Genomic DNA, 25,878 nt, shown 5'->3' with positions numbered 1-25,878 from the left:
TCGGTCGCTGACAGCAAGCGTTCTTATTTTCAATGAACAGCCTCGATCGGCGGAACTGCCCTCAAGCTCGACACTATCTCCCGAACCGGGCCTACGTACTCCGACGATCCCTAGTGGTCTCGAATACCTTTCCCCTCCTACACCTAATTATAAGGGCAAGCAACGCGAAACGTTTGTCGATCCGGCGACACCGGAAGAGAACCGCCGTCTTTATCGTTCTCATACACCAGACTTGGAGGACCGGACGGTCGTGGTCAAGGATATTGACTTGTTGATCGAACGGGTCAAGTCGGATCAGGCGGATAGCGAGGTAGAATGGAGGGCGACGAGGCCGGGAGTGGATGACAAGGCGGCGATGGTGTGACGGAGCTTTTAATACAACGACGATCATCTCTGACGGAATGGAGGGTGGAGCGTTGCGATCGGCTATCTATGAAGACCACCGGAGATTAATGACATGCGCAACACTTTGTACAAGTACGACTCTGTTTCAGACTGTATCGGACAGCTAGCTTCTGGGGGAAATGGGGTGACAATAATGGTATTCATGCTCATGGCCAGGTCCTTGATCCTGGGCTCGTTCTTTCCCTATCGAGACCTGCAGCAGCGTTTAGGCTGATGAGAAGACTCGATTTAGTATTAACAAGGACTGCAGGGCCCCGCTACAGGAGACTTGCCGTCAAAGACCTCTCCATCCTCTTGCATATCCAGTTCCGAAGCTTGATCATCCGCTTCAAACGTCTCCTCGATCTCCTCCAAGACGAAATCATCCCAATCGCAGACGGAAGAGATGGGATTGAGTTCTGCAAATTCAGCAAACATGACGAAATTCGCGTGAGCACAATGCGATTGCGCTAAATTCCAAATCGCGCTCCTGACTGACCGGTCTCCAAGTGGCTTTTCATGTTGGTCCAAATCTCCTCCCACAACTCCTGACCCGAGTACTCAAATTCGTCCTTTACGGCGAGGCCCCCCTCGTGTTCCTGTTTGACTTCGGGTTCGGCGGGTTGAATCTGCGATTGCTTCTTCACTACCTTTGTAGCAGGAGGATACATCCTGCTTGGAGGCGGTTTGAAGGATCCGGTGGATGGCGGGGTCTTTTGCGAAGGGCGGTCGGGCAGAGGAGCGGTAAACGCTTGACGGTTGAACGACCTCGGCGAACCGTTCGAAGACTGCGTATGAATGTGCTGTTGTTGAGGCGAGACGTACGAAGCAGGAGCGGAGCCTTGGCTAGTCGGGATTGGGCCGAATTGCTGAGATCGCGAAGGCTGAGGTGTCCCGTCGCGAAGGTTCGACTGAGTCGGAATCGGACTCCCAAGTCGGACGACCGGTTGCGAGGCTAGTCCGAGTGCGTTCTCTGGAAGCACGACGAAAGGACTCTCTTCATTCTGGCTGCTTCCTTGCTGTACGTCTTGTTCCATCCGCTCATGAGATTGTATTTGTTCGGCATGAAAGGGAGGTTTACCCAGAGGATCCCTCTTGTACCCGGAACGGAAGTTCTGCTGCATCAGTGCCTCGTTCAGGCTGAATGTGAACGCTCTGTAGAAGGGCATACCGAGTGCCTGAGCGACCTGAGTAGGGAGCGCATGGGCCGGGTTATCGTATTCAATCGTATCGGTGCAGTAGATGCTTTCTTGAAAAGTCGACCAACGCGCCGGATAATGGTTCTCGCTGGTGATGTAAAATTGATGCTGTAGTGCATAGATGGTATCCCTCATTTCGTCTGATTTGTACATGCGTTGCCGGGCCTTGGTAAAAGCATTGTCCTCGTTGTAGGTTGTCTTGATTATTCCGGCGAGAGCTCTCGCTTCGTCGCGAATAAGGGTATCGATCGTATCGGAAACGCTGGTAGAGGCACTCGACTGCGTCTGCCGGCGTTTGGGCTTGACCGTTCCTACTCCCGTTCCGGCGAGTTCCAAGGAAAGCACCGCCCAGGCCCTGGATCGAATAGCGTCTCGTTGCTTCGGTGGGCACGGCTGATTTGCCGCGATCGTCTCGACTATTTGTGTGACGCCCCGTTCGATATCGGCAGTCTGAGCTGAAGCGACGGCCTCGTCGGCGAGGATCTGCATGAAGCCCAACGGATCCGTCTTCATGACTTTATCCCTGATCTTTTTCAGTCCATCAACCAGGCCGGAAATGGCGAACCGGTCGGCGAACGCTTTGACCTCAAGGTATTGAGCAGATCTTTTGATCTCGGTCAAGCGGTTTGCATTGAGACTGGTCGTCAGATCTAGGAAGAGGGAGATGACTTGAGGATGATAGGCTTGTAAGTCAATGAGCCTGGTGTCGGCCGGACCTTTGGGAAGCGTCCCGATAAGTTCCCTGAGAGTTGAGCTGAGAACAAGATGACGTATTAGACATTACCCGCTTCTTAAGTTCTAACAGAGATCGCTTACCTGTGAGCCTGGAGGTAGTATTCCGGGACCTAAAACGATATTGAACGCATGGACTCTGATCAATCACCTAAACTCCACTACAGGACAGCATCATTGACCTACCGCGAAATGGAGGTTTCCCGATCTGTATATCGTCTTTAATCAGTAATCGATCGAAGACGCTGAATCACCCGACTGCTGTTACTTACGAAATCAACGTCACCGCATCTTCGTCGTGTCGAGCTGCATACCAGCTCCGGTGATACCTCTTGGGATCTGCTTCACATGTAGAGGCAGCGGGGCCCATGGGCGACGACAGCTGATGGGGAATACGTTTCGATGGATAAGGATGAGAGCGGTGGCCTTGGTTGATCGGGGTATGGGCGACGGAGGGCATCTTGAGACACGTCGTTTGGGAAATGGGAGAAGTGCCTGAACGGATGGAAGTTGAAGGCAGAGTATATCGAGGTTGAGGTTGTTGAATAGTTTGGTGGGTCGGTGGCGAATCGATGTCGATGTGAATCCATCGATCCATCATCTTGCCGCTCTTTATATACATTCCTCCCCTCACGCCTCTCTGATGACGATTTTGATCAGAATCCGCGTCGATCAATCTGAAACACGCGTAGAAACTACATCGACATCCTTTGGACCCGGCCCAAAGACGCAAGTCGACCAAAACGACGAGGCCGACGGCGAGTCAAGAGGTATCATTCAGATGTCATCAACAAGCGTTAATATGAGAGTCGCACAAATGGGTCACAATCGCACACGAGAATCCAAAATAGGCAGAAAAAGTTTCGTACCAGATCGAGAGCCGTACCGGGTTCCTTCCAGCGATCCGAACAAAGAACTCGTTGACGAGCCGACGGAAGAATCGCCTGGGCCGGGACCGGTCGCTCCGATCGTCTTGACGTATATTCAGAATCGTAAAACCGAGCGAGCCAGCGTTGTTTCATCAAGATGGAGAGAAGCGAAAAGAGACGGGAACGAGGGAATGATCCACAAGGACAGGTTCGCTTCCCCGCTCATTTGCCGATACCAAATCGGTTCTTTTTCTATCAGCCCGAAAGATAACGACTTGCCACGTCAGCCTATTCGTTCTACTTAACGCGAGTGTCATCCATCCGAACTTACGGTGCCAGACTTGTCGGGCGTAGGCGGTCGACCGCTTTCGATCCTCCTCTTCTTGTCCTCGAGCTCCATCCTCTGCTTGTCCAACGCGTCCTTCATCTCCTTGTGACGCGCGTAAAGCTCTTCTTCGGAAATCTTGAGCTTGCTCTCCTTTTCCTGGACTTTTTGCTGGAAAACCATCTTCATCTCGGCTTCCATCTTGGAAAGCTTGGCCTGTGCGTGTGAGAATCGAGATGATCAGCTCGAGGTCAAGGTTGCCTGTAATGACGAGTCGACACGAAGCTTACCTCGTGCAGCTTTCGCTCTTCCGCTTGTTTGGCAGCCGGGCTAGATATCGCCATTGAGGGCCTTTCAGCAAAACGTCTCCACCTGATTACATATTCTCAGAAGCACTCACTTGATCTCCTTGAAGACGCTCGAATCCTGGTTGACACCCATAGCGATCAACTTTTCACTCCTGTAGCCTTCATACAAGACATCGTTGGTGTGTTCCCTCAACTCTTCCATATGGGTGTGAATCAACATCTGGCGGAGCTTGACGAAATCGCAGTGACCCTCATTGTCGACCTCGATCGTTCCCCAGGGGTAAGCACGACCTCGGACGTGTCGACCGTCGGCAGTTGAGACAACGGTGTCGGAGCCGACGATAGCAAATGGGACCTTACTCTGCAACACAATCAAAGTTCAGCTTAGGGACGAGCTCGAGATCTTTTGCTGTTCGGGTACGCACCAGAATCTCCTCGTTTTCTGCGATAGTCTCCTCGTCCTCGTTCTCATACACAGGCGGCTGGAAAATCTGGATCTGATGGTGATGAATATCGTCCAAGATCTACACTCCACCCAAGATTTAGGTTCGTAAGGATCGGTTCATCCCGTAAACTTGGATACCCGCAACAACGCACCCTTCGCTTGAAAGCGGTCACCTCGTCATCCGTGAGCGTGTCGGCCTTGGCGATCACGGGGATCAAGTTGACCTTGGTATGCAGACGTCGCATAAACTCGATATCGAGGGGTTTCAAGCTAGATTTGCAGGACGACCTGTCAGTCCCTCTTCTCGTCCCGCTTCAGCCAAATGTTGGGAGGGCGACTTACGAATGACCGGTAGGTTGGATAAAGTAGATGCATGCGTGAATCCTGTTGTCGATCAGCTTTGCCCGGTTGACCCGGTTCTCCTGTTCGAGATAAGCATCGAACCGAGCCTCGATGTTGTCGACGATAGGTTTCCAGCTGCGGACGGAATGGACGAAGAGTGGTATAGTCAGTAGGGCGAGGAGACGGTTTGCTACTTTACCACCCGCAACTTACGAATCGTCGTTGTTGATGAAATCTCCATATCCCGGAGTGTCTACTACCGTCAATCTCAACTTGACTCCATTCTCCTCGATATCTGTTTTGCACCACCTCAAGTGGGATCAGCTACCGCGCTCAACCCTTCTCTTGTCCAGCTCAACACCCTGACTCACCCGAGCTGAGACTCTCGATACCGACCGTCCTTCCCCTCTCCGTCCCTGGAGGAGGAGCCGCGTTTCTGGACCGTTGTTCCAGGTCAAACAGCTTGTTCTCGAACAAGGTGTTGATGAGGGTGGATTTACCCAACCCGGATTCGCCTGTATTACGGAAAAAAAGAGGTTGCGTGCGAAATATGAGCGGTTTGAGATCTAAACAGCGATATTTGGGTAAAAATGGCGACTGACCGACTACCATGGCGGTGAACTGGAAACCACGCCTAATCAAAGGCAAAATAGCAGGGGCCGGCAACGAGGACAATATCAGCTGTCTGTCTCGTCAGAATTCAGCATCACCCCTGCATTGCAGCCGTCTCACCTGACACTCCTCCTGTGTACCTGATCTGGCAAGTTGGCGAACCCGACAAAGTTGCCGAGCTTCTTCCTGACCATCCCCGCTGCGCCTTGCAAACCCGAAGATGAGCCCGACATGTTGTTGTTGTTGTTATTGATCGCCTGTTGATGATGTCCGCCCAGCATGACCGCAGGAGGTCCTGCAGCGGTAGGCTGCCCATAGTCCCCAAAGACGTTCTGCTGGTGGTTCCCATTGCCATTTTGCTGCTGTTGGTACCCTCCATAACCTCCGGGACCGGGGGAAGGTGATCGGTCTCTCTCGTCCGAATGATGAGTGATGCCGGACTCGTGCGAGTCGGAAAACGCACCCCCTCCGTTGGGGTTTCCGTTGTGTTCTCGCATAGTCATCCCCGTCGTATTGCTTGCGAATTGAGAAGCTGAAGACCCGATGTCGGTCATGTCTGGATGTCGTTGAGAGGTCGAAAGGAGCTTTCAAAGGATAGTGTATTTCTTTTGTTTATTTTTGGGATGGTCGTGAGAGCTGTGTGACGTTGACTGCCGTCGTGCTGGCGGTGAATCTTCTAGACTCCGTACCGAGTGAGGAATGGGCGAACGATATGACTACTTTGACGGGAACGATGACTCTACTTTAGAGCACTTGAAGCTGGGCAATAATGAGCGCATTCCTCGCTCTCTCTCTCCATCTGATGAGCGGGGAAGTGATGGTGATGTGCGCGATATGGGTGTCTCTTATCAAATAAATATGGGGTTCATTCCATAATCGACACGCAAGAAAGACAAATGACGTGTCATCCACCTCGACCCTCTCGACATCATCGTCCTTCTCCTTGTTGATCGCACAATCGATTGAAGATACATCGTTCATCGTAACGTCTCCATCACTCTATCGCAGAACCCTATACATAAAATTCTCAAGCGCACACTTCCTCCCTTGCAAGATGAGGTTAACTCCCGAGGTAAGCATCAGCCCCTCTCTGCGTCCAGTCACAAAGCGGAATATCCGACCTCGTGCATCCCACCCTCGCGAAACACCGGTTAGCTCAACGATGAACCTCTCCTCCCTGTCTGTATCTACGTCGTCTTCTCCAGGTCATGGCCAAGAGCCAGACGGTTAGTACAAAGAATCTCGGTGGTGCTTGGGAATAGAACCAGGTTCTGATTCGGTGAATGGGTGATTCGGGGATATAGCATCTGAACGCTTTGAAGGAACGAGAGCTCGAGCTGCGAGGTGAGCTTCAAGGCTACATACGTCAGCCTGTCCGTCTTTGACCGCTGACGCTTCAAAATCACTTCCTGGTGTCCCGTTCTTATGCGACCGATCGACCATTACAATCTGGAATACATCCTCTACCTATCAATCAGGCCTTCAAATCCCCCTGATCGAGAATCTCGCTTCCCACCTCGGAACATACGACACCCTCAACCTGACCGATAACGCGCTGATTAGCTTAGGAAATATTCCTCTCGGTAAGCCTACTGTTGACTTGACCACCGGTCCTCATGGATCGACAGGCTGACGACCAAGAACCCCCTACGGCTCGAATATGACGAACGCATCAAAACAGCTCCTCGTATAAGAGCAATTCACGTGGGGTTGAACAACATCTCGTCGATAGCACCCAACTTGGCTACGAGTGTGAGTCCAACTCTGCTTTGCGTAGGAAGATCTCAGCGGGAAGTAGCTGACTCGATCGGTTATTCGCTGTTTGACAGGTACCACACCTAGAGACGCTCAGTCAGTCTTCCTTTCCCATTCTTAGGCCCATGCCATCTTCATGACCCAGGCTCACGCGACGCCCTCGCACTGTGTCCGTTCATACAGTTCTCAACTCCAACTCGCTCGCATCTCTCTCCGCCCTCCTTCCTCTGGCAAACTGTCAAAAGCTGGAACACTTGTCTTTGATCGGGAACCCTGTTAGATCGGAAAAGCATTACCGAGAATGGCTGATATGGAAGGTGAGCGATGTCCGCAGCAAAGCAGACGATGAGATTGGCAACTGACGACTTGGGAGGCGTCTTGTGCCTCTGTACTGTACGCAGCTCGGAAAGACCAACCTCCGAGTGCTCGACTACAAGCGAATCAAGGATGCCGAACGAGTATCTGCAAAATCCCTATTTGAAGACGCCGAAACCGGTCTACCCTCCCAACTCGCCCACTCGCTCACTTCGGAAGCGGCTACGAACGCTGCTAACGCCGCAGCCAACGCCGTCCTCGCCCAATCCTCGACCGGTGCGAGCAAGAACGCCAATGGTGCTGCGGCGAGGTCGATGACGGAGGACGAAAAGGCAAGGGTGAGGGAGGCTATCAAGGGCGCATCAAGTATCGAAGAGGTCAAGAGGTTGCAACGCATGTTGGCAGAGGGCAAAGTGCCGGAAGGTCAGGCCGTATAGAACCGTCTGTGGGTGCGGCTTGGCGAACCATATTCGGCTCGAGAAGGAGATGGTATCGCGGCGGACCGGATGACGAACAAAAATGGGGTGGGATGGGGTCTTTTCTCCTGCACAACAGTGCGTTTGGCATGGAGACAGGATGAATGAATTGGTGGCTATCTTCTCTTTGTGGTTTCTTTGTCTTTAGCATATTCTGCTTGTACCATGTGCCTCTTGGCCGAATGAAATCTTCCGTTTACACCGTAGATCAACCTTTCTGCTGAATTGAGGGCTCTATCAGTCATTTGTTGACAGAACGCTGATGGTCATGCGCCTGGCAGCTGCTGTCTACATCTGATCTTCTAGGTTACTATGGAATCAAGAGGAGGACCTGGCGTACATCGAAGCAAGCCAGATTACTTTCCATATTTCCAATCCTGTGGACAGGTAGACCACCTGACGACGTGCCGCAGAAGGTCGACAGTCGGTTGCTAATCATGAGATCAATATAGACCAAGTTTACTCATCACAGCTACTCAGAGACACCTTCTACGACGCCTACTAGTATACGTCCCTCTTAGCATAGTCTGCTGCAAGGCCGTATGGATGTTGCCAGACTGATGCGCTTCAAGGAGCATCCACTAACTCTTGGACATATGGTAGCGGCAAGAATCCCCATCTGCCCTCCTCGTCCCGCCATGCGTCTTCTGCCACGCTCAAGGTGATCCCTTTCTTCGGTTCGAACCCGATTCGCCATATGATAGGCTCGGGCAGTTGTGAGCGCGATTCTGCGTCGGCAGCCTTCCAGCCTGGAATCGGGTCCGATGGCAGGATCGTTTGGACGATGAAATTGGCGAGCACGTCAAAGGTTTCGAGGCATTGTTGAGATGTCCAAAGAGGATTTGCTTCATTGCTGGACCTGACCCTGAGGATACCGACCGTATTAGAGCTTGAAAGATTATGGCTCTTATCATCGCATACTGACATTCTCGGTATTCGCATCGTCTCGAATCTTTGAACTTGTTGTACGATACCACGATTATCCCTAAAGCCTACTTCAACGTGCTACGAGCCCGATCTGTGAGCCTACGTAGTGCGTGTCTTGATCGCTAGGACCTACCGGGATCCCCAGTAACATCGATTGTGCCCAGTGCTTCATCAGCTTGCTGTAACATAGCGACGCAGCTTTTCAGATCGGTTAAGATCGATTATGCCATGATCCGCTGCACCTACCGCTCGAAATTCGTCTGACCTTTGCTGTCTCTGATGAGCATATTGGTCTTGAGCTCGACACAATCCGCTAACGAGTTTCGCCATTGCCCTGCAGTGAAATGTTGTAGGTCAATTGATTCACCTAGACGGAACGGCCAGATTGACTCACCCTCGACGCAATCTGCCTCTCCCCCACAATACAGTCGCGTGTGCCCAATCTTTGACTTGGCAATGCAGCACCATTGTTCATTCGTATCGACATCCATGTCCTCAGTCCAGGCCAGAGTTCGAGCGCCTGATGCAGTGTCCTTGACGGTCGAGTAGGACTCAAAGGCGTAACCGTAATAGCTAAAGATCGCCGAGCTTTTGTCTTCGGCTATTCTGTGATCGAATCTGTCAATCTGTGCAGGTCAATGTCGAGCTGATGAGGCCGACTCACTTGCGTTCCACGGCTTCGGAAGTGACGGAATCCTCTAGGTAAACGTTTCCATCGAGAGACAATGCATTCATCTCCCAGCTGTCTCGATCATTGTAGGCTGCGACTAGCAGCCTATCGAGAAGGATTAAGGTAGTTAGAACTGTCAGCTGTAGCGCAGAGATTGACAGTAATGCAGGTTCTCGTCGGCTAACCTAGTAAGCATGCCTCTCCAGGTGATCAACGCCCCCTTCTTCAGGCCCCCTTTTTTTCTCGCATACCGTAGCAAGCCTTCACATAACCCATCAAGATGCTCTACCAGCCGAGGGTCCCTTTCCTTTCTCTGTTCGAATCCGTTGTTGAGATTGCATCCTATAGGTGCGCGAGCATAGTATGCTATCGGTGGGGCATCGTGTTGAATGTCTCTAGAAGGAAGATGTCGATATGAATGCAGGAGATGCGGCTTCTGGTATGGAGGCCAAGACGAAGCGGAAGGACCTCTGCGGTGCGGCAGAGGGCAGAAATAAGAAGGCGAGCCAGACATGGTCGAGCCTTTGATTGTCGAAAAGAGTCGTCGATACAATCTAGCATTTATTGACTATCCAGGTCCAGGTCGCGGGGACAAGATGGAATGTCGTTCAACCGGGACGTGGAGGTGGATCGCTCGAAAATGCGCCAGCAGCAGCGCAATGACAGTATGCAATATAAAATATAGAACACCAACCCTAACCTTCGTCGTGTGTGAGTGCGGGATATACAACAGAATCAATGCGACGAATCCAGTCGTCCCTCGTGGTCATTATAAGCGTTATCGTTCGTGAAAATCCCTCCTACAGAGCAAGTTACCAAGTCTGCTCAGATGTAGTCAAGTGGCCTATAGCTTGCGCGGCCAAAGTGCGTAGGACGATCGTCCTGGTAAAGAGTAATCAATCCACAGACGTGAGCCATGAGCCCGTGGTCCTGCCAGACAACGACGAGCTTACCTCTCAGAGCTTGCGCTTGACAGCGACAGATTCTCGACGCTGATCATGCCCATCTCGCGTAACGCCTCCATTCCGCCTTCGGAATTGGTGTCCACAGACAAGCGGGAAGCGGTCCTCACGCCATCTTGGTGGTGGTAGATGTCTCGGCGGAGACTACCTAGTGCGAGCACGCTAGTGACGGCTCGCAAGATCCGGGCATTTTCGGTGCTCAACAGGGCGAGCAAGGTCGGTTGCCAATGGCCAAACCTGACAGCGAGTTGGTTCTTTTCAGCATACGCTTTCTTGTTGCAGGGAGTGGTTGCAGTCCGGTCAGACTCACAGCATCAGTACGACCTCTGGTAGCTGGTTCGCGGCATCGGCCAGTGTTTCCGACAGCACCATTCTCTCATCCTCGTTGTTTTCCGAGGCTTTCAGCATCGCGAACAAGAATGAAACGAGCAGGACAGCTGTCGAGTTGTCGCTATCAAGAGATGTTGACAGTCAGCCACGGAAGTCGAGCAATGCGGCCGACTACTCATCACTCACGGAATGTCCAACATCGACAGAAGCGAAGGCATCGTCTTGTTCTTGCTCCCATGCACATGAAGTGTCTCCGCCCATAGAGCTCGTCGGCTGGCCTCCGTGGGCGCACCGGTGTATAGCGCCACGTAGAGGGGCAAAGCTGCCCCCGTGACCAGGGGAGACGACGGGCTTTCCGCAAGAGTCAACTTGAGCAGGTCGCTCAGCAGTTTGTGAGTGCGGTCTTTGCAGACGTCATCCCGAAGTCCAGGATAAAGCAGAGCCACGGTGGAGAAACCCCAATTGGTCTCGTTATCAAAGTTGACCCCAGTCGCCAAGTCCAGATGAGAATATCCCGTCGTCCTCTTTTCGAACAACATCTCGTAAGTACGATGCTGGTTGCGGGCATTCCGGAGATAAGCCTGATCGAGGATGGCTTGACACAACTCGAGTGCAGCCAATCGGAAAGATTGCTTCGAGGTTTGCAGCAATGTGATACCGAGCCACCACAAGCTGTTCGCGCCGGTTGCGTATGGGCTGTCACGGGAGACGCCATTGACGACCAAGGATAGGCATCTCACCAGACTGACGACGATCTCTTCTGAATCAGATATTGCAATGGCGTTCTGCGCAGCAACAATGAGTTGGTACTGCGAAGTGGAATTTCTCAGCACGCGTGTCAGAATCCTAGTATAAGCCGGAGCCTGCTACTGACCAGCAAATCGTCCTCGATCTCGCCAGGCGACACGGCAGAGGAGAAAACGCCAAAGGCGATAAGGGCCCGGTGTTGAACGGCATCGTTCCTCTGGAAACAGGTAGAGGACAACAGTCCAGATAGACGGCTCATCCATTGGTTGAGAGCGTCTAATGTTACAAATTGTGAGCGAATGGCGCACAACCTCGATACGTGACGAGACTTACCATGACTGGGTGCACACCATTCTAGCACCTCTATCGCCAATGTCCAGAACTGTTTCACCCGCTGCAACGTTTCCATGTGCATCTCCATGCGCTTCTTCGTGTTGCCACCTGTTCCGTCTGATTTCTGGAGCAATGCGAGACCTTGGAATTGCGCCAAAAAGGTCAATCGTTTCCTGTTCTTGTCGTTGTCGTCTCGAGGCGACATGGCCACCATGTCGCGGACAATTGCACTGAGCAAGCCTTGTACGGTGACGCGTACTTCGGGCGCTCCTAGCCCCGCCGTCATAAGGAGTGTAAAGACGATGTCCGGGACAGCAGTTGCTATGTCGGCAAGTGTGGAGGGCTTGAGAAGGCGGACCCGCAGAATCTCGACGAGACAGCTGATCTTCTTCCAGTTCGAGTGGTTGTTCAAAGTTGCGGCGGGATTATGGCTGGTGCTAGTGATTTCCTGCAAAAGAATGGGAGGTGAGCTTCTACCGACATGCGGGGTCACGATCGGGAGCGTAGCCTACTTTGCGAAGAGTGGTTGCTAATCTAATCGTCAAGCCGTCTGCATTGCAGATGTCAAGGGCACGAGCGACCTTGCCCACAGCCGTGTAATTACGACCGAGTTCGACGGCTTGGCTGATCATGGTCTCTAGCACAATCTCCTGAACATCTGGATGGCTCCTGTCGCCCAGTTGTTGGAAGAGGGGGTCAACCCAAGAAAAGTCCTTAGAAAGGAAAGACAGGTTGCAGATCAGCTACGAAAGGCGACGTCAAAACACTCGCTGCGGCTCACATCAGAATCTTGTGCCATCAAGCTGACAAGCGCCTTCGTGAGTGTTCGGGTCATTTTCAGACGCTCCGCGTGAAGTTCACCATCCGTCAATGACCTCGATATGCTGGATCCGAGCCACGCAGACGTCAATGTGACAAATTCGGTACGATGCTCCGGGGGTACATGGCTGAGCAGGCGAATGAGCTCTTCAGCCATCTCGACACTCATGTGCGGCAGGTATTTCGCCAATTCGATCCCGATCCTGAGGACGTGGTCAACGGGTGGATCTGTTAGGCCAAGGAATTGGGTTATCCGTCTTCTAGTATCGCCAGCAATATGTCAACTCACCGTCGAGTCGAAGACTGCGGGCACTTAGCCCGAAAGCAAAGCATTCGTTCGCTGCTCTCAACAGTCCGAGAGCGGCAACTCGGCAATCAACGTCATCCGAGCTTATCAGCGAATACAGAGCAGCACAGAGGACCACCACCGAGGTGGTCAGACGTTGTGGTTCCTGCGCCTTGAAGCGGCGGCGCGGTCGAGAAGTCTTGGAAAAGTTTCGCCGAGCATCCTTGATTACTTTTAGCAGTGGGCTCGCACCTGTTTTGAACGTAGGCGTCAGTGTATCGAATTGACATGTACTCTCTCTAGATGACGCTTACCAGGTCCACTTATCTTGCTGAGAACGTGGTCATTGACATCCTCGATTCGATATACCTCGGTCAACTCAGACGTCATGCCGTCCAGCAGCTCCTGTTTAACACGGCTCTGGAGCACGACAAAGCCGTCCTTGTAGTAGCCCAAGATGGGGATTTGACGAGCGTCTTCGATTTCAAAGAAGATGTCGTAGTAGACATGCTGAGCAGGGATCTCGGAAACAGCCACTAAACGACGAAAACTCAGTAAAGGCCTGCAAATTTGATTTCACTTTGGAATCTGGACTCACCAGACGTGGCGGGCAAGTCTAGGTGCGAGTAAGGGATATGGGTCATCAATTGACTGGGAGAAGCGACGGCCACCACTTTGGCTTCGGATATCAAACCTGGAAATGCAGTCTGATCAACGTATGCCCGGATCTGTGCTTCCGAGAGCCAACACTTACCGGAACAGGTCAAGAGGATGAAGATGCTCTTCAGAGTAGGGAAGCTCGAAAAGTTCGGTTGAAAGAGAGCTACCGTTTTGAGACCCTCGAGCACGGTAGTAGGACAAACTGCGAACAGTCGTTCCACGAACATGGCAGGGGGCTGATCTTGGAAACCGGTCAGATCGATGACCAACTCCCAGGTGTGTACATCAGCTAATGACTGTGGTCGAGACGAATCTTCAGTATGTTGTACTTTGCTTGACTAGATGGTTCAACTGTTCAACTAACCCTCAACACGTGCTTCAGGAACGCCTCATCGTAAACGATGTCTTCTTCGCCAGCACAGAAATAGAAAAGGCGGCACCCCTGGAAACACTGCTATTGAGCGCCTGTAACGTATCAAAGCGGCACAGCCGACGAACACCCACTGTAGTACTGGGTGTGCCTTCATAGAACCAAGATGAGGCTTTGGCATGACGAACGCCGCGGCGACGGCTCAGTCTGCGGGCAATAAGTCAGTACATCAACGAGTTAAACTTGAAGCCCGATAACACCTACTCTTCGTAAGCCGTGATCCGATTGCCAGAAGCTGCCGAAGTCCTCCGCAGCAACTCGATCAATGGGATGAAGTTCTCCACGTTCGGGTTTTTGGCGAGCGCCAGTCTAGTCTCGTTTCTCGTCATGTAGTACCGGAGGTAGGATTCGTCGGCGTCGATGGCGAGGGGGTCCGTCGATCTCGTTACATGAACGTCTTCATCGAGACCGGATTGTGTATTGAGCAGTGGAGTTTGAGATCCAAGTTCGGTCATTGCTTGAGCAATCGGCACGACGTTCTTGCCGACCAGATCATTCAGGCTGGAAAGTTGCATCTCCTTGCTTGCGAAGAACTGATTGTTCGCCACGTTGATGATCACTTTGGACACCTGGACCAGGGTGCGCCGATGTTCCACCGGCACTTGCAGGTCTAGACGTTCTGGCGAGATGATAGCCGGGCATAATACTCGCAGGATCAAGAAACTGGCGACGGCTTGAGACCGCGCTTCGGGGAATTTCGTCATTGCAGCAGCTGAAACCAATCCCAATACCTGACGAACAGGAGCCGGGACGTCCATGGTCCTGATCAAGTCGTCGATCACCATTTGGGAGAGCGCCCCGATCGTTGCTGGGGAACTGTCAAGTTCGGACGACCTCAGCCGATCCATCAGCGGGTGCAATAGACCCCGGAAATAGTTGAAGGCGACGGTCCTGATGTAGAAGGCGACGATTCTGGTAGTCACCGAATTGGTTCGGAAGAGCTGCGCTTGGGAATCTGCTTAGGGACATGTCAGCGTTGCTGTCCAGCCCAAAAGCTTTTCGCCCAAATCACTTACCCGTCATTCGCACTTCTTCCGTCAGCATCCCCTTTATCAGAAGTAGAAGCGATCCTTCTCGCTCCCAGATCCTGAAGATCGCCATCGACAGGACGTCCGATTCGTTGACCGAACAGATCTGGACGAGGGCTTTGACCAGTCGCAACTATATGGACAGAGATGATAGTCAGGACTGGGTAACTCTGAGAACAACTTGGAAGCAATCGCTCACATCTCGTTGCAGCAGAAGCTGATGTGAAACAGGATAGATTCAGTTCTGCATGAGCGACACTGCACACTATGCTATAGTGATGTTGGAACTCACCTTTGTGAAAGGCTTCGTCTCTTCTCCCTCGGTTTTGCCAGGATTCAGGACGAGGTCGACGTTACTGTGCTCGAGCACATCAACCGCCCCGGCAATATAGAGCGTCCGGATGTCGGCTTCAGGAAGCAGAAGCTTTGGCGAGACGATTCGAATGGCAAAGTCCGCGTTGTTGACCATTAGATTTGAAATGGTTTGCCTCAACAGTGCATGCTGAAGAGTGCTCTCGACCTGATTGCGGCGAAACCGAGCGAAGCTGGCAATTAGTGCAATGCGTTCCACAGTCTTTGCTCGCACAACTTACACTGTTGGCCTGTGAGACGCGTAAAGCATGTCGTGTGAAAAAGTCCATGTGTGAGGCGAAGAGTTGAGCCGGAGTCATTCGACTGTCTCGAACAGACTCGGCATCGAATGTACACCTATCGCTCAGTCTGACCAAAGCTTTGAGGTGATCGCCGTCGTTCGCAGATTTGCCTCGCACGTGTGACGCATACGGTTTGCGCTGTTCCGAGATGCCATCTGTAACTTGTGCTTCCATCCAGGATTCTATGATGAGAAGAAGGGACGCCTTGGAGACGTTGTTGAAGGTGGAACAGTCGACCCCGTCAGCCAGTTGCGAGACGATCCGCGAGCGACATCGGTCGGCGATCGCGCCAGACATTTCGTCGGCATAGTGAGCGAGCATGAAGATTAGCCGAGGTAGTTCGGGCGTCTTGCGCAAGGCGTCCGAAGCCTGTTCCCTCGGTCGCTCTTGTATCCCCTTCAAGATCGCCGTACAATTGTCAACAAACATGTCAAATGCGTCATTCCGCTCAACGATGCCGTTACTGATACTATGTTGCATCAGACTTGGGGTGGCATATCAGCTGCGATCGACAGGCATGCATTATCGACAGATCTGTACCTACTTGCTCAGCTGCATGATCATCAAGCGAAGATATGGCATGGCGACCTCTGATCCGACCTGCACACTGGTGTATCGGACGACTGGCGAATCGGAGACGGTAAGATCCGTAATAGTCTCGAAGAAGACTGGTAGCGAGGCGGCGTCCAGGGCTGTTTCCCATTTGCGCAAAAGGGTCGACAGCTCCGTACCGAAGCGACTCTTAGGACTGTCTTGCGATTGAGGTGCCCCGCTGAAGGCGGCCAAGAATAAGGTCAAGTTCTGAAAGAGGGCATGGGAAGGGGTTGATGACATGCTATCCGGTATCGCCTCGGAACCGATGTGGATTGCTGTCGGAGAAGCCCCTTGGATGATGTTGCTGGACAGTCGGTCGTACCGGCAGTATTGTATGTCCCAGAGCACGTGGGCTGTACTGCATTGAACTGTATGAAGCCGCAAGGTCGATCGAATCCTCTTTTGCTGTTCACTCCGGACTGACGACGGCGCGCTGTGAGCTCAGAAGGACTTTTGCGCGGTTACAAAGACTCACTCTCTTCGCTCAATCGCTCCTGTTTGATGACTTCCGAAAAATCAGCCATGAATTGGAACCAGAGCATCATATCGTGTTCCATGATGCCGCTGAGCCTATCCAGATCCGGGAACGCTTCGCTTCGCAGATCCCCGAGGTAGACTATGGCTCGAAGCGTTCGTTCTACCTCCTCGTGTTCGTTTGAGATGAGGTAGGCAATCAAGGTCACGTCTGCAAGTGCCAATGCATTGAACGCCTCGGCCATATTGGCCGATGGTCCGCAAATCTGTCGGAGTACGTAGCATTGAGTGGTTTGCTTTGTATTGACTAGAGCAGGTCAACTTACCAAGGAAATCTCTTTCCACACGCGAAGGGATAACTCTGCCTGTGCGATTACGTCAGAAACAGCTACCTGTATTCCTGAACGGACGGGGAAGGCGAGCATGATATCTATGCAACGCAGTGCAGCATCTCTTAAAAGAGCAGCACTGATTGCAACGAAAGAGGATCAGTCTCTTGCGCGTTATACTGACGACGTATTTCTGACAGCTTACTTCATCCGGTTCATCGTTCGCTTCAAGCCGATATTCAGGGTCGTATCGTACTCGAGTGCGATGAGATGCGTCTGGATCGCCCTTAATGCAGAAGCCAAGCCGTCCCGGTATCCGTCGGACACCGCTTTGGGGTTCAGCGACGACAAAACTGCCATCAACGCCGGCAGACTGTCCTCGTTTACGTCGATCCCAAACCGGTGGTCATAGGACAAGTCGCCAGATAGGCCATTGGGCCCGGATCTCCCAAGTCGTGGCACTGGAGCCGCCTTTTCGATCGCCCAGGTAGGCTCGATGGCGTAGAGAGCCAAGATACTTTGCACAATGGCGGTGGCCTCTCTGTGAGATTGCGTCTCTGGGCGGCCGATGTAACCTCGCATAACCGTGTTATCCGATGACCCTTGAGCGCTGACAAGCGTTCGAGCCGAGCTCTTCAGCCACGTCCGTAACGTAGGTGCTACCATCTCGCGAAGTTGCTGTGTGCTTTTCCGCTGCGGATTACAGCTCGACTAACGATTGCAAGTACATCAGACACTCCGCTGTGCGAACGCTGCCTCGCCGAAGCCACTTACTTCCATCTCCAAAATGGTGCAAGCCGTCGCTAATACTCTGCGGATCTTGGGAGTTGAAGCGTCCGTGATCAAGGCAGGCACGGCATTCTGGCAGAAAGGCGGTTTGACGAGATATAAGCCAGCAAATCCGTCGATAAGGAGGTTGTCTTCCCGTTGCTCCGAGATTTGCGCATTTCCGTATAAACCATCCTGGAAAAATACTCGATCAGCTGAACGGCCCGCATCCGACCGTTTGGAGTCTCTCTCACCTTGAGCTCCCTCATGATGTCTCCGACGAGTTCTTGTAGACCCGTTCCGGTCAAAGAAAGGGGAATGACTGATCCTGCTCGGCAGGCATTGATGTATGCTTGCAAGACCGCGTCTTCGACCACGCTCGACCGCAAGTTTTTCCTGAGGACCTCGAGGTAGGTCGTCTACGCAGGCAGGGGCGTAAAAGTTAGGCCTCTTGTTTCCATCTAAGTAAAACGCACCAAAGACGCACTTTTTTCGTCATTGTACTACCGGTCGTCTCCCCATGCAAAGCTTTGGACAAGATGTCTGGACAGACAATCAACAATGCCATCTTTGCGGGTCGGAAAGCGCGTAGCCTCTTTGTGTTCTCAGGTAATGTCGCAAGATTGTGGACCTGGTCAAAGAGGACTTCGGCGCCCCCATCCAGCCGTCTCCCGGTCTTCAAGAGATTGACAAATTCAGATGGCCGCGACTCGACCCAGTTCATGATGATGGACTCGATCGCGTGAGCGACCGCAGGCTGAGCGGACCGCTTCATGTGAAGAAAGTGCGTTGTGAATTCTATGTGTGAGATGACCAACGCAGTCAATATATGCAACCTATCTCGAGCACAACATACGTTGCGACTCACCCCTCATAAGCAGGACTAATCGCGCCTGATCCAAATTACACCAATCCAGCAACCTCAACTCGATCGCGTCCGGATGCTCCTCTGCAGCCGCGCTGAGATACAAGACTCGATTCCTGATCCTGGCAAAGATGACGGGCCAAGAGGCAGAAGATAGAAAGTAGATAACCTTGCCGACGGTTCGGGCGATTTCGTACAATAGCCCGGAAGCTGGTGAGTTGCCGACACTGTACGCCCCGGTCGAGTCGGTCGAGACGTTGCGCTTGTGACCACGTTGAAAAGACGGATCAGAGAGGATCATCGACGTGTTATCCTTCATCATGGAACCCGTTTCGCCGCCGGCAAATGTTGAAGGTCCCGACTCCAAGTTGCGCATGTCGTGTGGTCCACGGTATCGGAACCCGAGATCCATGTCGCTTCCGCCATGACCAGCGTGCAGATATCGGATGATGCTCCTCCCAACGCTAGGATGATTGCTCTCGCCCTTGGTCATGTAAGACCCAGCAGGAGGACCCGTATAGCCCGGTGAACTGGCGACGACATTGGAGACCTCGTACGTCGTCATCCGCATGAGGAGAATCATGACCGAGAGGATGAATTTGGCCAGTGGTTCTTCGATTCCCGGCGGGTTGGCCCAGGGTTTCTGAAACCCCTCCTCGTTCGGATCCAATTCTGGAGGGCTTGTGCGGAGACCGAGTTGGTGATGATGACGCCAATACGAGTCCATACATGACGAAAGCGTGCGAAGGAGGAACAATTGTGTTTGTAACAAGTTCAAAGGTAGATTTGCGCTCGAGACGTTCCACGTTTGCTATATTGCATCGCCGTCAGGTCGAGATGTAAGTCCATGCCGTGCTTTCCGCGACCACAAATCCCATCCACCTACCTTGGCCAGCCCGTCGAGCACCCCGGTCAGCGCGTGGGCTACGACCGATAAACGAGTCTCCGCGAGCTTTTCCAAACCGCGCACCGTCTCTTGTACGATGGGATCAGAGTCGAGGCTGCTCAAAGACCTTCCAGAGGACATTGGTAACTATATACCGCCCCCTCTCGGTGATCAGCCAAAGTTTCGCCAGATATCATGGAACACGGCCTGCACAGAGACCCACCTTGACCAGCAACTTGTTTACCAAGGCGCCAACGGCCTTTTGCTCCCCCGTCAGCCTGTCGATGTTCATCACCCCCAACCCTCCACTCCCGAAACTGTCCGTACTCGTCTTTCTATGAGCTCCACCCTGGCCTCCTGGAGCGTTCAAGTTGTTGTTATTATTGTTGTTGCTAGGCGAATCACCAGGTGTGATTGGGCTCGCCGCAGCGCTAGCGATCCGACCGTCCGGCATAAGGATGTTTGGGATCCCGCTTGTGGGCGTGTTCATGCCCATCCCTATTCCCATTCCTGAACTCGTCGGAATGTTGTTGGTCGATACTCGACCTAGTATCGGGATCCTGTCCGAAGACCCTCCCTTGCTCGTGATCTTGCCATCGGACTTGTCCTTGCCCTTGTCCTTTTCCTTGTCTCGTTTGCTCTCCTTGTCCTTCTTGCTTTCTTTGAACTTGAAAAAGTCTTCCTCTCCGTTCTTTTCTGACCGGGACTGAGAATCGCCGCCGTTCCGGGCCGAGGTGCTCGACCTGGTTCGGGTGGCCAGCGGGTTCGAGAGGTTGCGTCCGAACGTAGCGATCGAGGAGGGCATCGTCGCGGTTTTTTATGATGGCAGTAGTAATGTATTAGGATTATGTCAAGGTCCAGTAGATTATCAGGCGACCAAGCAGAGGTTTCGTATAGAGGGGATATCGAAGGTGTCAGCGTTTCTGCTCTTTTGATGAGCAGTCGAAGTCGGGGAGGGGTCGACGTCGACAGCCGGAGAAGAAGGTGAAAAGAGCGAAGATAATATGGAGTGAAGGGGTATCCCGATGGACAAGAGAGGTAGGCAGAAATCTCCGACGATCGAATGGCGAGGCTAGATCGAGATCGGCTGTATCTTGTCGATCGCGTTGCTCACCTCTTGTTGTAGTGGAAGATCTCTTTGGCGATATCCATTCTCCTCTAGGCTCTTACGGTCGATCGGGGGTCGTGACTATATAGTTACGGCTGTCCTCTTTACTTCGCTGGCCTCGTCCACGTTTCGACCAGGAAGACGACGAGAGATCCGAGAGACAGCAAGTGATCAGTGATCGGGACTGATGGATGAGAAGCCAGAGAGGGAGACTGATCGGGGCAGTGACCTAAGCCTAAAGTTTTCCTCCTCCCTCTCGTGATTAAAGTGGTGTGGTCGCTCGTCACCCGGAACCACGAGGTGAACAGGAGGTCGTTTTGCTGCCTTGCCGAGAGAGCGGTCCGCCCGCCGTACCGAAGAGAGAGAGAGGATCAAGAGCCTAGAGCCGGTGCCGAGATCCAAAGGAATGGCAAAGGAAGCAAGGGGATGGAACGAGAGGAGATGCCGGATGACGATCGTGACGATGAGCCCGAAAGAATGATCGAGGACGCGACCAGCAAACTCTAAAACAAGAGTAGCTTTCTTCCCGTCTCCTCGTGTGAAGCCTCCACTCGCTGCCTCTGGTGCAGTCAAGAGGGAAGCTGGAAGCTGAAGGCTGGGAGATGTCGTCGGTGGAAGGACTGATTCGATTACCCTTCGTTCGCTTGTGAGAGCGTTTCAGCTTGGGCTGGCGGGCCGGTGGCCGGTATTCCTCACTACCAGCACTGCTTTCCTGATACGCCGGAGCTTGGTGTTTCAGATGGGTACCCCTTGATCAAACGGACGGACCACACGGGATCAAGAGATACGCTTTTGCCCAAGGATCCAACGAGTCCCCTCGTCTCAACGTTTCACCGTCCACCCAATCCGACGAGCTGGTGTCAGCATTTCTCGGTAGCGATTCGGGCTCCGAGTGGATTTGATGGTCTATCTGTCCTGCAGGACTCTGTTATGTTTCGAGAGCGAGCGATATGATTGGACGACCTGACCGAGGAATGATGGGGGATCGACTTCTACCTTTGTCCCTTTCAAACGTCACGTCCCATCAACCGGACAATCGCGATCGCTCTTTGTTCGGAAGTAAATCAACCACGTGAGCCAAAATTACTGCCGGTGCGATGATACTGTATTAGGTAAGCCATGTCACGGTACGCGTCCGGATCCGCTGGAGGACGAGAGGTGGGTGCATGGCAGAACGACCTGACCTTTAAATCGATATCTTTTCGAGAGTACCTTATACACATATACACATGCTATACACTCAACATTACCACTATAGACTCTCTCGGGATATCATCGACGATCTAAAGAACCTCTCGACCCTAACAGGTGGCATCCTTGGATCGACATACAAGTCCTGTCGCTACAAAAGTTGGGCCGACCCTGAAGCGAACAAACACACACACACACACAACTCGGACACCTGAGCAAAGCACGGAAAAGGAAAGATGGTATACATCTCCCGGTGGGAAGATTTTGAGACGGTAAGCTTCATAGCTCTGGAATTAACAGCCTTTAAAATGAGGCATCTTACTGAATTGTCCGCGTTGGATAATGTCTCTTTCAGGCCGCTATCGAGTTGTACAAAAAGTCGCCTACAAAAGTAAGTTCTCGTGCTTCCTTGAACTCGTGCAACAGTTTACCGAGTAGGTCAGCTGATAGAAATCTATCGTCTGATGTATGGCAGGCTCGGTATTGCGTCAAATTCAGACCAAAGGATGGGGAGCTCGTGCTCAAGGTGACTGACGATTTCAAGGTGAGCTCGCCTGTTCTACTCTCCGTTTACCTGATATGATCTGAACAGCCTTAAACTGACTCGAATTGAACCTGGATCTACCACATACAGTGCCTCAAATTCAAGACCCGTTCGAGCATCATCCTCAACCGGTTCGAAGCCCTCAACCTCCGTCTACTCCTCTCCATGTCCGCCCGACCTCTCCCTGCCCCAGCTTCATCAACAACGACAGCTACAACGAAAGTACCATCAGGTGTGGATTCGGCAGCAGGAACGGGAGAGAAGTCTGTTGGTGCCGGGGAGGCTGGGGGGGATGTGGTCATGAAGGACGCAACGGGGGAGACGGCGGGAGCGGGTGCGAGTACAGGTGGAAAGACGGGCGGTGGGAAGAAGAAGAAGAAGGGCAAGAAGTAGAGATTACGTGGCAAGATGTAGGAGGGCTAGCTCGGCTCGACCTGGCTCGGGTTCCCAGAACGAGGAGTATGAGCCGGCAGCAGCGATAGAGGTGTGGATACGAGCGGGATGGGTACATTATCCGGATGTATAATATAATGGAATCGGTATACGTTCTGCAGCGAGGTTTGGTCGTCTATGCTCCGTTTGAAGTGTACTTGGCTGATGCTGTTGCTGATCTGGACTCCCGGAACGATCAAGCAAGGCTTTCAGCTTGAACACTCAGCCGTCGCTTCGTCCAGTCCCTGCAAATCTCTAGGGCAATGGCGCCGGATCTTGTGTTCATGACAATCGTGCCCCGTTGGTCATCGCTTTAAGGAAGGTGATCCAGCGTCGTTTCAGCATGCTCAGTGAGACATACTGAAGCTCACCGAGGAATCCACTAAGCTGTGAGAGTCGCGAGGCGTCCGATTGTAAGACTGACTGATCAGTCATAAATTCGGATCATTCTCAGGCAAGTGCTAGCCGCCAGGCTGCTTGGGGAGAGCAGTCGGCGCTCTTGGTTGTGTAGGATGTGCTCAACAATCAGCATGACATTCTCGAATACATGGACAGCGTCAAGAAATAGATCCTGCAGGTAAATTCTCTATAAATCGTCCATTCGTAATCTTCAGAGATTCATGACGGCCGAGACTTTTGACAAAAAGTAAGCGAATCGGACCAAAATAAAGATCAATATCGAAATTTGCCTGTCGATCTCGACTTTCTGTTTGTGCTTCTGTATTTTTTTGCTCGTCAATCTGAGTCTGCTGCTTTTTGACGACCTCATTCAAAGCGGCATAGGTCTCTTCGGCTTGACTCAAATTGGTCTTGAGATCCGTGATCTAACGGATGACCTGAGCTGCAGTCAGTCTTGGCCTCAGAGGATCGAAGGACAAGATACCTTCCAATCATGACGCACCTCTCAGGCTTCACCTCTCAGACTTTAGGCCTCTTCAGTTCGGGAACGGGAGAGGGCGAAGGCGACCTCTTCTTTTGATCAGCTCTGGCCTCCCTGTACGACTTGACCGTGTTTCAGATCAAGGTGGTACAAGGGCTGACAGCAGCTAATCATACTACTTGACAGGTAGAGCTGCAAAAGCTTCCCAGCCTCCGCTAGAATCAGCGAACGTGGTACGCAACTCGGCAAGTCAGGCTGAGAATTCATCATAACCGTGTTAGGAGTTGTAGTAACAAAGCTATGACACATCTCTACAACCACGACGAGCAGATACATCACGGTCCCAGGGTAAACCCTCGTCTGTTTCGAACACCAGAATCGAGCTCCACACATTCTTGGCCAAAAGGATTGTGTCCGCTTTCTATCCCGCAACACCAATAACGCGCCCACACCTCCTAATCTGGATACCTTCTGCTGAGCCTTAGTGTCCCCTGGCGTTATCGATAGGAAAGGGACTTCTATCGATGAGGCTCTGTCTCCCATTCCCACTATCTCCGAGTTCGGCAGGCGCGATAACCACTTTTTCTTCGGAAACGGCTTTCGCAATATCGAGCGACAGCTTGTCGGACTGCAAATTCAGACCGCCACTTCGAACACACCGGCCCCTCTTCACTCTCCCTCACCTCGCAAAAAGATCGCCTGGGAATCATTTACCCGGGCCCGCATTGCCTTTCGGCCCATCCACATCCCCAATAGATCGAATCCTGACTTATAGCAGTTCTGAAAGCATCCATCAATAGGAGACTATCGTTCAATCTCTACGTGCAAACCAGGAAAAGGCGTTGTGCAAGTAATGGACGTCTGGCAAGTTGAGTTTTGTTCCGCTTCGAACATCCTGATAGAGTTGAATAGTGGTAAATATCTAGAGCGCAGTATGGCATCGGTATTGTTGTTGTTATTCATCTCTGTATTGCGTCCTAAACCCTGTCAGGCATGCTACTCGAACGACCCGGCCAAAGAGTCGCGCCGAAGAAACGCCACTTTGCTTCCGCGCGCAGGCGAGCCGTTTCACGTTGATCAATTTATCCCTTGATGAGCGATCGAACATGATCAGGCGGAGTCGCGCAACCGCCATTCGGCTGCGCTGTCGGCGAGCACAGCCTCATCAAATCCAATGTGCCAGTCCACGGCTTGGCAGCCTTTGACCCGGGCCGCTCGCGGGACTCGTCTCGCTCATCAAATCAAAGGAGGGTCAATCGGTTGCGTGCGACCCGGATCAGCGTGTTCTGGAAGGATTGATCCATCGGAGAAAATCGTGATTGCGTAGCTCGGCCGAGTCGACAGTCATGATATCGGTCGTACGAGCGGTGTTGTACACCAGCGGACGTTCTGATGCAGCCCTTTGACTCTTTGTCAGATGTCTGTGTCAATACGCCATGATTGCTAGATTCTCCTACATCATGACAAGCGACAAGGCTACCAGGTCGCTGTCGATATTCACACAGAGCCTTGAAAGCTATAGAATTCCGGTAAGGTCTGAGCTTCTGAACACCAAGACGACGCTCGCTCGTCCCATTGTCTCTACCTATCTGGTCATCTACTGTGAGGTCCTCTTTGGCCGATCTGTCTCCTCTCCTGTTCAATCATCGTCTTCGGCTCCGATCGCCCATCCCGTCTGATCGTCGAACCTTATTCACTCACTGGTATTCAAGCCTGAGAAGGAGGAAAAGAGCAGAAGAACCACCTGCAGACCGGAGACCAAACCTTCCCGCGTTTCAGCGACTTCGGGGAGAAGGACTGATCGTCGGAACCCCTTGAAGAGAGATCCACCTGTTACCATCGTGTCATCTCCAACTCCCAGTACAAGGGCAACCGATCGATCCCCTTATTTTCACGTTTCGACGGCATCGCCTCGTGTATATGGAACACATCAACCCGGTGATACTCATACTTCCCGTCCTGGTGCAACCTCTCGGCTCCTGAACAGGTGGATTTCCCGAACCCCTTGATCGCTGACGCAGCGTCACAGATGCACGACCTTGTCGGTTCTCCGCCGTCCCTGCCGCCTCTACCCGTCTTCTCCCTGATCGACGGGGAAGCTTGAGCTTGTTACACCAAGGTTCTCTTGTTTCGATCAAAAAGAGGTCCACCTCGTTCTTCCCTGTTTGGGATCCAGGCATGTAGTGTTGATGTGATCTGT

General features: G+C 52.4%; 7 protein-coding genes across 7 annotated transcripts; 2 read left to right on the top strand and 5 right to left on the bottom strand.

Annotated features, from left to right (window-relative positions):
* Window positions 1-639: 639 nt before the first annotated feature.
* On the bottom strand, window positions 640-3,171 carry HD553DRAFT_359807 (uncharacterized protein; the record flags this gene model as incomplete). The annotated part of the gene is made up of 5 exons (XM_046183941.1): window positions 2,588-3,171; window positions 2,502-2,523; window positions 2,400-2,428; window positions 884-2,337; window positions 640-803 (listed from the first exon to the last, which is right to left on the bottom strand). Exons 1-5 carry the CDS (start codon window positions 2,935-2,937, stop codon window positions 640-642), a joined length of 2,019 nt encoding a protein of 672 aa, XP_046034575.1. The 5' UTR covers window positions 2,938-3,171.
* Window positions 3,172-3,497: 326 nt separating this feature from the next.
* HD553DRAFT_329530 (cell division control/GTP binding protein) lies at window positions 3,498-5,449 on the bottom strand (the record flags this gene model as incomplete). Its single annotated transcript, XM_046181924.1, has 10 exons — window positions 3,498-3,725; window positions 3,800-3,839; window positions 3,910-4,178; window positions 4,243-4,341; window positions 4,415-4,532; window positions 4,605-4,739; window positions 4,818-4,899; window positions 4,976-5,119; window positions 5,207-5,238; window positions 5,337-5,449. 10 exons carry the CDS (start codon window positions 5,447-5,449, stop codon window positions 3,498-3,500), a joined length of 1,260 nt encoding a protein of 419 aa, XP_046034574.1.
* Window positions 5,450-6,214: 765 nt separating this feature from the next.
* On the top strand, window positions 6,215-7,991 carry HD553DRAFT_316177 (leucine-rich repeat-domain-containing protein). The gene is made up of 8 exons (XM_046180584.1): window positions 6,215-6,288; window positions 6,422-6,442; window positions 6,521-6,560; window positions 6,695-6,799; window positions 6,898-6,968; window positions 7,046-7,067; window positions 7,155-7,288; window positions 7,373-7,991. Exons 1-8 carry the CDS (start codon window positions 6,271-6,273, stop codon window positions 7,721-7,723), a joined length of 762 nt encoding a protein of 253 aa, XP_046034573.1. The 5' UTR covers window positions 6,215-6,270; the 3' UTR covers window positions 7,724-7,991.
* HD553DRAFT_316172 (protein RAI1) lies at window positions 7,964-9,943 on the bottom strand. Its single transcript, XM_046180583.1, has 7 exons — window positions 9,545-9,943; window positions 9,354-9,464; window positions 9,084-9,295; window positions 8,936-9,023; window positions 8,823-8,868; window positions 8,688-8,767; window positions 7,964-8,627 (listed from the first exon to the last, which is right to left on the bottom strand). The coding sequence occupies exons 1-7, from the start codon at window positions 9,871-9,873 to the stop codon at window positions 8,330-8,332; spliced, it is 1,164 nt and encodes a 387-aa protein (XP_046034572.1). The 5' UTR covers window positions 9,874-9,943; the 3' UTR covers window positions 7,964-8,329.
* On the bottom strand, window positions 9,944-19,399 carry HD553DRAFT_316170 (uncharacterized protein). The gene is made up of 27 exons (XM_046180582.1): window positions 18,641-19,399; window positions 18,260-18,570; window positions 18,027-18,191; window positions 17,779-17,967; window positions 17,210-17,715; window positions 17,002-17,143; window positions 16,677-16,941; window positions 16,152-16,620; window positions 15,548-16,091; window positions 15,247-15,474; window positions 15,154-15,171; window positions 14,943-15,087; window positions 14,131-14,881; window positions 14,001-14,073; window positions 13,861-13,938; window positions 13,591-13,792; window positions 13,435-13,530; window positions 13,151-13,372; window positions 12,840-13,088; window positions 12,513-12,778; window positions 12,244-12,444; window positions 11,732-12,179; window positions 11,526-11,674; window positions 10,838-11,460; window positions 10,632-10,772; window positions 10,313-10,558; window positions 9,944-10,241 (listed from the first exon to the last, which is right to left on the bottom strand). Exons 1-27 carry the CDS (start codon window positions 19,362-19,364, stop codon window positions 10,172-10,174), a joined length of 7,521 nt encoding a protein of 2,506 aa, XP_046034571.1. The 5' UTR covers window positions 19,365-19,399; the 3' UTR covers window positions 9,944-10,171.
* Window positions 19,400-22,058: 2,659 nt separating this feature from the next.
* On the top strand, window positions 22,059-22,759 carry HD553DRAFT_344460 (signal recognition particle, SRP9/SRP14 subunit; the record flags this gene model as incomplete). The annotated part of the gene is made up of 4 exons (XM_046182987.1): window positions 22,059-22,094; window positions 22,178-22,213; window positions 22,298-22,366; window positions 22,457-22,759. 4 exons carry the CDS (start codon window positions 22,059-22,061, stop codon window positions 22,757-22,759), a joined length of 444 nt encoding a protein of 147 aa, XP_046034570.1.
* Window positions 22,760-24,919: 2,160 nt separating this feature from the next.
* On the bottom strand, window positions 24,920-25,858 carry HD553DRAFT_325677 (uncharacterized protein; the record flags this gene model as incomplete). Its single annotated transcript, XM_046181633.1, has 3 exons — window positions 24,920-25,194; window positions 25,380-25,508; window positions 25,696-25,858. The coding sequence occupies 3 exons, from the start codon at window positions 25,856-25,858 to the stop codon at window positions 24,920-24,922; spliced, it is 567 nt and encodes a 188-aa protein (XP_046034569.1).
* Window positions 25,859-25,878: the final 20 nt, after the last annotated feature.

This window comes from Filobasidium floriforme (assembly GCF_021052385.1).
Source record: "Filobasidium floriforme strain CBS 6241 chromosome Unknown HD553scaffold_19, whole genome shotgun sequence".
NCBI classification, from domain to species: Eukaryota; Fungi; Basidiomycota; class Tremellomycetes; order Filobasidiales; family Filobasidiaceae; genus Filobasidium; species Filobasidium floriforme.
The sequence above is the reverse complement of the archived record's forward strand: the minus strand, read 5'-3'. Positions and strand labels throughout refer to the sequence as shown.

Excerpts from the sequence above, each read along its gene's own strand:
- HD553DRAFT_316170 (XM_046180582.1), bottom strand. The coding sequence starts at position 19,364 with ATGGACTCGTATTGGCGTCATCATCACCAACTCGGTCTCCGCACAAGC. Across the intron at positions 13,793-13,860 it reads TCCTGAAGCACGTGTTGAGG|TCATTAGCTGATGTACACAC; the intron begins GTTAGTTGAACA and ends TCTCGACCACAG. Across the intron at positions 13,089-13,150 it reads CAGCAAGATAAGTGGACCTG|GTGCGAGCCCACTGCTAAAA; the intron begins GTAAGCGTCATC and ends CGTTCAAAACAG.
- HD553DRAFT_316177 (XM_046180584.1), top strand. Across the intron at positions 6,443-6,520 it reads TCATGGCCAAGAGCCAGACG|CATCTGAACGCTTTGAAGGA; the intron begins GTTAGTACAAAG and ends TCGGGGATATAG. Across the intron at positions 6,800-6,897 it reads CTTAGGAAATATTCCTCTCG|CTCCTCGTATAAGAGCAATT; the intron begins GTAAGCCTACTG and ends GCATCAAAACAG.
- HD553DRAFT_316172 (XM_046180583.1), bottom strand. The coding sequence starts at position 9,873 with ATGTCTGGCTCGCCTTCTTATTTCTGCCCTCTGCCGCACCGCAGAGGT. Across the intron at positions 9,465-9,544 it reads TGGAGAGGCATGCTTACTAG|GCTGCTAGTCGCAGCCTACA; the intron begins GTTAGCCGACGA and ends CCTTCTCGATAG. Across the intron at positions 8,628-8,687 it reads ACGATGCGAATACCGAGAAT|GGTCAGGTCCAGCAATGAAG; the intron begins GTCAGTATGCGA and ends CGGTATCCTCAG.